This window comes from Strix aluco, chromosome 6 (assembly GCF_031877795.1).
Source record: "Strix aluco isolate bStrAlu1 chromosome 6, bStrAlu1.hap1, whole genome shotgun sequence".
Classification (NCBI taxonomy): domain Eukaryota; kingdom Metazoa; phylum Chordata; class Aves; order Strigiformes; family Strigidae; genus Strix; species Strix aluco.
The window spans coordinates 20,114,410-20,126,720 of NC_133936.1; the positions used below are offsets into that span (position 1 = coordinate 20,114,410).

Below are 12,311 nucleotides of genomic sequence, written 5' to 3' on the forward strand. Positions count from 1 at the left end.
ATCCATTACAATTATTCTTTTCAATATTGGACAGAGTTCTTTGTACAACAAGCAAGCAATTTAACTGATCAGTATACTTGTTTTGTACTGTCATCATAAAATTTGTCCAGAAGCCAAAAATATTTATAGTAAGGAAAATTTACTTTTGAGAATAATACTGGAAAAAAGAATTATAAAGATGTTAGACAGTGAGAGCTAGATACAGTTACGGATTTAAGAAAAAATCCAGGTCTTGCAGTCAGTGACAATGTATCTAAAGTGTGGGATCTAAGGGTCTTTCTCAGATCTTCGTGAGAACCTGACTACATCCTAATTCTGTTATGGGCAACAACGTGATGTTTTTTCTTCTACTGTTTTTTTGCGTGTTTGTTTGCTTTGGTTTGGTTTTTTGTCTTCCTGGGAGGCAAAAAAGGACAGGTACTATGATTCAGGAACAGCCAATGGGACAGGATTAAGCCTATGGGGTGAACTGCAGAGCCAACAGCTGAACAGCTGGATTGTATTTGCAATGTGTGAAGGACTGAAATTCAAAGCAACCAGCTGGTCTTCCCTCACACCTGGCTTAGGATGCTTGCTGAAGAACCAGACTTTTAATTTGCTTTTTTTTTAGCTTAAAGAGATTTATACATATGCTTTCTACCTCCTAAATTCATGCTTATTATATGTTAATCTGGGCCAGAGATAGAAATCTTCTACTACTCCATTTAAAATTGTGCCACTGTGCAGAAAGGAATTCAAGATGACAAGGGAGGTCACAATGCTCTAGACTAACAGTTTAGGTGCTCCCCTGGGAGAGATCAATTCAGTGGTTCTGCTCTCAAGATCTTCTGTATTTTGTCCAAAGATCATTTGATGTAAGATCAAAAAAAAAAACCAAACAAAAAAACCCCAAAATCAGTCCTTGTTTTTCTTCTTAGACCAATAAACCTGGTATATTTTGTGGAACAACTTCACCAGAAAAAGGAAGAAAGCACTACCTTTTTCCCACAAGTAATGCTAAAAAGCCTGGTACTGAGAACACTAGCAAGGAATTGGAATATTGTGCTTGAACACCTTTTGGCCCAGGTAGGACCTGAATCTATCTTTCACATGACCTACACAAGTCTATTAAAAGGTGGTGTTCAAAATAAATCAGGGCTCACAATCTCCTCACAAATCAGTGAAGTGGCATGTGCTCTGCCACTTCATGTGCAGTGCTTGGCATGTGCTATGTACGTATGGTCAGACTGCAGTTTTTCACCTCTACTTCCCTACATAGTTGTAGCAATTAATAGTTTTTGAATATTGAGAAGGCTTAGACATGACTGAGGTATCAAGTTGGGGCCATTTGTCAGATGAACAAGATTCTTGATACCTAAGGAACTCAAAGGTAAGTGGAAACTATGGGAGCTAAGGCAAATCCATGATTAGATAGCAGATATATTTTTTTTTATAGTAACTTTATAGATGCTTAAATTGCATTGAAGTTTTGTTTTCTGAGATTTAAATCTTTTATTGCTTCTATTCCAAAGGGAATTACTCTCTCCTTCGTTACCTCAGACTCATGCCCTAGTGTGTGATATTAGACTTAATAGCACATGAGAATAAAACCTTGCTTTTTTAATCCTCTTTCTTTTGCTTTAGAAAGTGGTGAAAGCTATATATGTACCTCATTGATAATGGTAATTAATTGAAAGATATTACTAGCTTAAGTACAGCCCAGGCTGGCAGCAATTGAGCTGATACTTGACAGCTAATGGACCTTTGCTATACTCTCATAGCAGGAAGCAGAAAAAGAGGGCCATAACAAATCACAATCACCATTGACACTAATTGGCACCCTGATTGACAGTTTTAGCAGAGTGGCCAGGAAGTGAATCAGCAGGGAGAATGACATGCTTCTGCCTACTCTAGAAAGGAGATTCTTTAAGGATAAGTTTGAGCTCCCCATTTTTATGGTAGGATTCCATTGTCCGTGCTTACACAATGCACTGAGAAATTATTTCACCCTCCTGAGCTGTCAATCCATCGTCTTTCACCAGCAGTAAATATATTTATAAAAGTTGTTTTACAGTAGAGACTGCATCTTTTTTTTTTTTCCCCCAAGATTTTGCCAACATACACATGAAGCAAATGCAATGATTTCATAGTCCACGAATCGCTTTACAGAATCTAGGTCATGCACTGCATGCAGTTTAGAGAGAAGACTTTACCAGGTACACACACTTTTTGCATCATGCATGAAGTCACAAACCAGTTTTCAGACATAGCTACAAATATTGCAATTAAACTGAACACTTTAGTAATTCTTTTCTAGAAATGGAGGAAGTCACTTAATTATGTTCAAATTGCTTCTAAAAGCTGTAGCTCAGTGCTAGTGAATAAAAACAATTTTGTAACTGCACTAAATATTATTTAAACATGAAATTGGCGATGAAGTTCATGCATGCACATTTTAATACTACAGGAAGCTTGAAACCATACCCCCTGCCATCCAGGAACGTGAAACTAGTTTTAAGGAGACAAAAGAGGAGTAAGTGAAGATACTTCCACAAGGCTCCTGATTACCAATTATTTTATTTTTGAGATAGTTAACTGAAAACTAGGCACCTTATAACAATAGATTTTTTTTAGTGGCCCTGCCCGATTATACATCCTCTCACAGGTAAAACTCCTGGTAGCTTCAACAGAAGTTTTGCCTGCTTAAGGACAACAGCACTGAGTTAAATAACTATGATATGTTCTATCTCCCTCCCTTCCTTTTTTGAATTAACAGATAATTAAGTCAAATGACTGTTAACTATGCCTTCACTTTTTCCAGGGATTGGTAGTTAGTGCTTTGAGATAATAGTTAAGGGAATAACTATGTGTTTAACAAATATAATTTAAGTAATGCACCTAGCCCTAGAGAAGTCAGCATGAGAATGTTGCATTTGAACATTTCATACAGCAGGCAAAGTAACATGCCAAAAAGTGTGGCTGTTTGAGACACTGGAAGGTACAGTCTCGCTGTATACTTTACCTTTGACATTGCGACCATTGTCTGGTTTTCAGCATAACACAAGTGAAGAAAAAGAGAGAAAAAAGACAACTAAAATCTAAATCAGAAAAAGCAGAAAATATTGCTTCAAATATGTATATGGTTTGAAATGAAATATTTTTGCATGTCCTTGACTATATTTGTAGACTTTTAGTCAAGATGAAGTCACTTTGACAATTGAGAGATCATCTACAAAATTGTTTGAAGTAGGATCAGTAGGTAGTAGAACTGGCTCTAACTAACTTGCCTTAACAATAAGATAAAATTGTTTCTCCACAAGTCTGGCACTGGGTTGGAGATCAAAAGTTCTAACCCAGGAAGTGGTAATTAATCACACAATTAAGTGAGACTGAAGCACCCACAGTTGTGGGTGGTGCAGGTTGGTTGGCTGCATGTGGTGTGGGCCTGGGCAGGTCGGCCTGCACAGACTCCTGGGCCCTGTGGCTGCTCAGGACTCACAGGAGGAAAAGTTTTTACCATGGCAGCAAGCTGCGCAGCACCTTTCCAAACAAATATTGGAGAAACACTGAGGAGAAAGATATACCTTAAACCTTCAGCTTTTAGGCACTTTTCCAAGATAATAGTGGCAAAGCTCTCTGTCTTCACAGGCACACCCAGCCTCGAATCCTCTCATGAGATCAAACCTCTTTAGAGAGAATATGATTATTGTTGTTATTATTATTATTAATGTTGTTATTTTTATTATTTAATAGTATTTTAAAGAAGCCATACTGGTGGATAGGTAGACGCCACCCCTGTTCATGGGTGTACAACATGACCCACAGGCTGCCCTCCCTTCCTGTCATGCCTTTTGCCTGTCTGTAGCAGCTCGGAGAGGTATGAGGGTGGGCGAGGGCCCCAGCGGCTGGCAGGGAGCAAGGGGCCAGGTGCAGGATGCGACCCTGCCCCTGTATGCTGCCAGCCACCGTGACCAGCTTACCAGCTTTTAAAGGTGCCTTGGGCTCAAACTGATATTCACCTACAGTTGTCCCTTGCTGACAGGCCACCTCTGAGGGCTGAGGTGGCTGTGCCCCTGTCCGCCCCAGCAGCAGCCCCGTCCCTGCAGAGGGTCCGCTTCAGCCTTTCTCCTGTGGGGGAATCGGAGGTGATGTTGGGCCTTGTCTGTGGTGTCATGTCACACCTGCTGCCTCTCTGGCCATTCCAGCTTCCTGAAGACTGGAGAGCACAGGACATCGAGCTGGGCCCTCTGTATTGTGAGTGTGGGAAAGTGTTCAGATCCTCTCAGCCTGATGCCTTTCTGTGCCAGGCCTCTGTAGCAGTAATGCAGATTTTGTAGGCTGAGTTAGGCTCAAAAGCTTGCTGTTTTTTCAGAAGACTGCAGGGATGTTACTGAGGACACTTTCTGAAGACAATAAAATTCCCAAAGAGTCCCTGTGAACATGTACCCGCCTGCAAAATCTGGATTGCTGGCATTTCAGGTGAGAAGGACTTGGCTGGAGTTAGGGTGGTGGGTGGAAGACACAGTTCTTGCCCTGCTGTCAACTAGGCAAATCTAGAATGGAATTCAGTCGAGCACACTCAAAGGAATTTAAAATCCTAAATTGACATTTTTAATGTAATACCTTTCAGCACATAATGTCCACAGCTATGGTAATTTTAAAGCGATAGGCAACTAGGCTACATAAATTAACACGTGAAATAATTTATATTCTCAATTGATTTATCTTCTAAAATAGTAAATTTGACCATGGGTGAATTACTGTAGTTAGTATTGAGCTAAATGCTCTTCTCTTCTGTCAGAATTCTTATGCTGATTCAATTAATGTTATTTGAACTGGAGAAGGTGGAAAAAAATTAAATCTGAATCCTGAATTGCATTTTCAGACAGAGTAGTAGTTTTCAGTGGATTCAGGAAAATTCAGAATTATTAGGATCAATAAACAAAATAAAAATGGAATGGCAAATATATTAAACCTTATGCTCCCCTGGGTAATAATTTAGCCCATTGGGACTGTACTTTACTTTTAATTTGGGCAGTTTCTGCTCAGAATCTGTGAGTCCAGAAAAGATGATTTAGGCTGAATCCTGGTTGCCTAACTTGCATGAATAATTTTACAGCAACAATAGGGTTTTATGGCTCACTGTTGAGTAAGGCAAACAGGACTTGCTGGCTAAATTTAAACATCTTTTCAGCATAAGGTGCCAAATTCTAATATACTTGGAAACAGATGGCATCAAGGATGGTTACTAATTCTAATGCAATTCTGAGAGGCATCCTGTGTTCTGCTGTACTTTTTTAGAATGCATATGTATGACCTAAACTTAGGGCCAGATTCTCTACTATTTTGTAGCTTATACAGAGTGAAATCAGAGTGGCAGTGTTTTATCTATTTACACTGTAAATTATCACATCACATGAGAGGCCATAGGAATTCAAACAGATTATTAACTCCTTATAGTAAAATTTATTTTCCTTAGTATTTAACATTAGAAAAATATTATTTAGTGAAATGGAGCTAGAAATTTTTGCTCCTCCACGCAGCAAATATTAAACTGTGATGATTTCTGCATGAGCTTTGTACCACCATAACCAAAGACAATATTCAAACTGATTTTTACACCTTTTCATCAAATAACTGTATGAAGAATGACCAATAGGGAAGTGCTTTAATGAAAATAAGTTCTGAAAATAGATATTGACAAAACAGATATGTTTAAATATGTTTTATTTGAAAGGTTATTTTAAATATCTGGGGAAGTTGAAACCAAGATGAAGCTTATGCAGTTGTCCAAAAGACATGCCAAGGTTCAAGCTTGGAGATTTTTGCCTCCACATCCTGATTTTGAAATCTTGACTTGAATGTGAACATGAAATATAGCAAAATGGTATGGTTTAGGATGGATTTAATTGAATTTTCAGGTTCATTTGAACTGAAAAAAATCAGAGTCCAAAAGAAACAGAAATGAGAAAAGAGGTATTTACCCATTGTATTTAATACAGGAAGAGTAACTGGAAGGAATAATTAGTTCTGCTATTCTAGAAGTTAATCTGGGTGGCAGAAGACCATTCAGACGTATTTTAGGAGACGTACAGAAGCAAAGAGCCCTTGATGTGGACCTTGCAAAAGGCAGGAGAACTTAAAGGAATTTTACACTTGTGGTCAGTGAATAGGAGAAAAACAGGCAATCAATGAAAATGAAAATTAATTTTCTTGCTAAGTTATGAATCTGTACACAGTCTTCCATGACATATGTTTTTTAAATCCTAAAATATTCCCCATACAATCCTTGTCATCTGGCTTGAATAAAAGTATGTAATTCAAGTCATTAGACCATCAGTAGCTGCAAAAGCATTGTGCATGTGGCACTTTTCTGCAGAAGCCAGTTTCAAAGGTGCCTCTTCATTCACAGGGCTTTCAAACCTCTGTTTGCTAAGCTGTTTCCCAAGTTTCTCAAATTCCCTGTCTCCAACAAGAAATCATAGTCCACACTCCATGACTGTGCATAATTAGGAGAGACAGTAGAAAAAGAAGACAGAGGAAACATCTTTGCAGGTTGCAAGAATATACTAACGCAAAGAGAAAATCACACATTAGTTTTACACTAAGCATTTCACCATTTCACTAAATATTTCACTAAGCATTACATAAACCATTTCAATGGAGTTGCTGAGGATGTTTTCTCCAGTGTGAGAGAAAAAGAATGTCTCAGTATTGAATCAGTGAATATACAATGTACACATTACAGATTTAAGAAAAATAAACTGATCAGTCTCTGATGTAGGATTTCATACAGTCAAAGACAATCTAATATATGTGAGTATGGGACAGAACTTTGTATACAATTTTAATTTGATCACCTGATTTTTTCCCCCCAAATACAAATAGCTCTAGGAATGTTGGGCCCAATTTTGCTATATCTCTATACAGAAGGCAGAGAAGAACAACCCCACAATTTTATTGGTCTGCTTAGATATGAAAAGCAGTATTTAGTGTAAATAAGCCTGGCATATTTGGGCCCTTAATATTTTTAGTGTGCCTTTGAATGTATACAGCTGATTATATTTAATTTTGCTTACAAAGTAATGATTACTATGAAAAATTGCAATAATTCCTTTCTTAGTACAGAGAATATTGATTGACTCGCTTAATACAGAGAATATTGATTGACTTTCTACCATACCTTCGCTTGCGTGACGGTCCCTAAAAACGTTCTTGGGATGGATGTTAAAGCCTTCTATGTCATGTACTGAAGACGCTCTCCGTATACTACAAATGCTTTCCTTTGATCTGGAATGGGTTAGTGGATTGCTTGTCTGTATCATGTCAGGGTAAAGTCTGTCCCATTGCTGTTTAGGTGATGAATGGTCAAGAGGTCCTGATATATTAACCAAAGGTGAACATTTACTGGGTTGAATCAGTGCTTTTGTATCATCCACTTCTGAAGGACTACAGCTTTCTTTTGTAGGTGATTTAAAGTGCTTCATTGCCACTGAGTCATCGCTGTGCTTAGATGAGTCAACTATCACTGCATCAGGGTCTTCCTGCGGTAAGGACTGCTTTCTGTACGTTAAAAGTCTCCATCCAGGTAACCGGAACCCAAAAAGTCTGCCTACATGTAAATACATACAAAAGAAGAAAATATTACATATTAGTTTCTTGTTAGGAAAATCTCCTTTTTTTCACACATGGAGTACATAATAATAGCTATAAATAATTGGTCTATTCCTAATAAATTACAGTGCTTAGCAATGGAATGTGTAAATATGGAAATATTATATAGCTGTAAGCTTGTTATAGTCATGGTGTTACAGGATTTCATAGTTCAGTCAGACCTAAGTTATTGAGCTCAGAATAAGGATAGCAGCATTGATTCTACAGACTCTTTTAAAAGAGATAGTTATCTGTTCTGTTGGTTCTTTCTAAGTTAAAAATCTGTGCATCTATAAAAGACTGCTAGAACACATCAAAATACTTTGCTTGGTAGCTGTTATCCTGAAATAGGTATTAGTGGAACTCCATGTGCTTAAAAGTGTACTGCTGATTTATTGATTTATTTGCTACAAATTAAACTGGAAGATGGCAGTGCTAATCCTACAGGAAAGAAAAATAAGTTGTGTATCAGTTTTGCCACAATCCTTTCCAATACTTACATTTTACAATTAAAAGAAACACTTATTCTGAATGAGTTTAAAATGAAAAGTAAAGGAACATGTGGGAAGAAAAAAGAGCAACATAGCCTTCAAGCCTCAGTCGCACCTATAAAATGCAATTATCTTTTGTTCATTTGCATGGGTGTGGGCTTAGTTGGGCTTGGTATATTGAATGGCAGGGTAGGCTATTCTGAGTGTGTGGAAAACGAACAACTTTATGTAACGGTAAGAATACCAGTATCTGTGAGGAAGTGTAAAATATGGTGCAGTGGAAGAACTGTAAAATCTACAAACTGTCCCTCTAAAAAAACCAAACCCAGATAGCAAATATTTTAAGTTATTGTGTAACACACACACAGATGGAGGCACAAGGACTTCTGATGTACAGAAAACATAGTAAACAGTTTAGAAAAAGAAATGCTAAAAAAATTAACAAAATAATTGAAATAACTGAAATGATCAGATATCATTGCATAAACAGTCTGACTTATCTAATAGCTTCTTGTTACTCATCACTTTGCTACGTGTTTTCCCCAGTGAATCAATAGTGAAATGATTTCTCAGAGGACATCTTGAAATGTCTTGTTATTCCCTCTCACTGGGATAAGAAATTCTGTTTGGATAAGATCTCATTTTTTTTCAGGCAGTTTTAATCACTAGCGTTTGTGGCTAGCTAACATTCATTAATATTTAGCACTGAAATTTATCATCCCATACTGAAATGTTTTGAAGTAGTCTTTCATTGATGCCTATGCCCAACAGTAAGTGTAGAGCAGTTGATGGCATGGTTTAATCATTTAATGTTTTAAAATGAATGTCCTATATATTTAGTATTGAATTTGTTTTGAATTCTAAATGAATGAAAGTGAGAGTGCCCTGCTCTTCTTAAAGGAAAACCTAAGAGCTAAAATTGCTATACTAGATGACACCAGAGGTCCATCTAGCACACTGGTGGACCTCTGTTATTTTCCAGTAGTGGAGAAGGAGTTTAAGAACCACTACAGTGGGTGATTTCTCCCAGTAAATTTACTCAGTTTCTGGCTATCTGCAGTTCAGAAACTTTCTGAGCCAGAGATTGTGTTTAAACCACAAACAACGTTTGCTGTACATTTCTTCCATGAATTTTCCTCAGTGCTTCTGAAACATGGTTGTACTTTGATTTGCAAAGCATCCTATAGGAAACAGTTCCATAATTTTGGCATACCTTTGTGAAAAAGTACTTCCCCTTGCTTGTTATAAACCTGCTGCCTTGGGGAGGGTGCTAGTTCTTATGATATGAAAAATCGCTAATAATTGCTCCCTTTTAATAGTCTCAATGTTTATACATCTGTTGCATTCCTCTTTGCATACCTCTTTTCCAAGCTGAAGAATGCTAGTGTAACTGTATTTTGTACCTCTGATCATCCTTCTCACTTTTAGTTCTTTTTAATTTCTAATGTAATAATTTTTGACAGTGGCCTGAGCTACTCTTAGACTCAGGGATCAGTGCAGTGAAATAATGGCTTTTTGTTTTGATCTTAGTTCCTTTCTTTATAATTCCTAATATTTGATTGCCTTTTTGAGTTGTCTTCCTAGCCTGTGCTAATTTAATATTTCCATAACAGTTGAAAGATTTCTTTCTTGACTGGTAACAGGTAATTTAATCTCTATTATGATGTCTGTAAAAAATTTCATTTGCTCTTTTATCACTCAGCCACTCGGTATCAAAGGATATATGTGTAAATCTCATGTCATATTCTGAATAATTTTGTGAGATCTGCAAACATTCTCACCTCACTGTTTTCACCTTTTTTATCCAAGGAATTGAAAATGTATTAAATAATAATAAAAAACCTGTGAGACTCTTCCACACTTTTCCCCCTACTTTAAAATACAAATCCATGTAACAGCCTTCCTTATTCCTTGATAATTTATGAAAAACTTGTTGAATTCCAAATATTTAGCATAGAATCTATAACTCTAATGCATATACTCACACAGCAGTACAGTAGACAGAAATCTCTGTTACATAAAACCAGAGTCATGCATGTTTTAAGCACCAATTAGAGGTGCCAATTTTCAATCTGCACAGTGATATTTAGCAGAGTGCACCTTGGGAACATGCATATTTCTTCTAACTTACTAAGTATACTTGAACAAACTGCTTACAGTTGAAATTAGTGAAGTACATAAAAATTTATTTTATTATTTTTACATGCACGTAGAATTAATTTGTAAAGCAGTTTATAAATGAATTTTGAAACCTTATTGCATCAAAAGTGAAACAAATACTATAATTCTTTTTTCATCAACTATATTGAACTTCTTGAAAATACCATTCATAAGGTTTTCTGGCATTAGACACTGTTAACGGCTTTTTGCTGGCACTCTATTTTAGTTATATTCATGGTGTTGCAGATGGTCTTTTCTGCTTCACCAAGTTAATATGACCATGTTATACTGCATTACTGATTTAGCTGTCTAACTGCAGTTCAGCTGGAAAGAATGCTCAGTGAGAATTTTGATTCTTGATAAGACTCTTGGGCATGAAATAGAAAACTTAAATGAGTATCTCTTTGCTATTGTTCTATAAACTGTAATAAATGGTCTCAAAGTTAAAATCCCTTTTTCCTCCTTTTTAATTTGAATATTCTTTAGAGGAGAGGAGTATTGTTGTTCTTCAGTGTATAGATAATGAGCTATATGATGTACTGCAGCTAAAGCTATCATGAAACCCATTCAGAATTTGTCTAGTTTACATTACACTTCCTTGCTCAGCTTGGTAATAATACAATTTGTCATGAAGCAAAATTCATGGCCCCAGGCCGCTGTCCCAGTATAGACTAGAAGGGTCAGTGGAAGCCTGCCTGGCATTCTGTTTATGGGGTAAAATCTTTTGTTTGAAAGTGGACAACCACTGCTTTGTGTAGGTATGATGTCAGAGCAGATTTATCTTGGCTTACAATACTAAAACATTTTTGAGACACAACTAGCTATTTACTATAAATATACAGCTAATGTTACATTAAAATCCTTATGTTTAATTGAAGTTGAAGACTAGATTGCCAAATTCTTAATGCTGAGTCAGAGATTTGTATAATTGTGGCTTGCTAAGAGCAATTGAGGAAAGCAGTTGAGTCTGAGTCAGAATTCCAGGCTTACGTTCCACCTCCTCCTTTCAAACCTTGCTTCACTGAATAAGTAATTTTCAAATGAGCTAATCTGTTGGTTGCATTTATTCTCTGTGCCATCTCAGCTAACCCTTAGAATTTCTAAACAGTAGAACTCAGTCCAAAAATATACTGCACATAAGAAAGGACACTTCTAAACTGTTTGCAGATGTAGTTATCTCCAAAGTCCAAAATTCAAATTGACTTTTCTTGCTTTCTGAAAGCCTTTTTCAATTCTGTCTCATATTTTGGGAGATCAAAGGGGAAGATATTTAGAAGTCATGGAAATAAAACATTTTGGTTAATAGTTTTGTGAAAAAATGTGTAGGAAAAAACCCTATCTTGATAAGAAAAAATTAATAGCCTTGCTTTGCCATAAGTATTGAAATGGGAAATGTTAACATTAATAGAAAATTGCAATTCTTAAACACTATATACCATCATACAGAATTTTGTTGTGGGGAAAAAAAAAAATTGGTTCCAAAAAGACCTTATTAACAGTTATGATCATGGTTGCAAATTTCCTGCTCCATCAATACAAATTTCATTTTGAAAATGGGATATTCCAGCCAAAACATATCAGAATAAAAATTTCTTTGGTAACTGAATGCACTTGCATGGCAAATAATACCCCTCTCTGTCCTGTGTAAGCATTTTGTAACAAGGAAGAGAAATGATATTTGGCCTGAAGATTGCCGTGCTACTGTGAAGGTGCTCCTCAAACTTCTAGTGATGAAAATGTATACTTACATACTAGACACAGTGGCAAAGTCAGAGAAATGCCTACAACTGACAGAGCTTTACTTTCACTACAATTTCTTTAATGTTTTAGGATTACTGGGAGATGCAACGTGCTACCCCAAAGTCTGTTTAGACCATGCCAATGCACATGGGATTCCTGGTTTCCTATTCTGAGCACTGCAGAAGGGTAGCCCTAAGAGGTAGCAGCTGGGAGATCATGATGACTCATCAAAGAATTGCTCAGCCAGTTGTTGTAGCATCTCTAGCAGCATTGTTACTTTCATGCTGA

General features: G+C 36.8%; 1 protein-coding gene across 1 annotated transcript in view; it reads right to left on the minus strand.

Annotated features, from left to right (window-relative positions):
* KCNH7 (potassium voltage-gated channel subfamily H member 7) overlaps positions 1–12,311 on the minus strand; it is a 238,713-nt gene that overhangs the window by 75,376 nt on the left and 151,026 nt on the right. Inside the window, exon 5 of the mRNA XM_074828980.1 lies at positions 7,163–7,591. Coding sequence (XP_074685081.1) covers positions 7,163–7,591 — 429 coding nt within the window. The remainder of the gene's footprint in view (positions 1–7,162; positions 7,592–12,311) is intronic.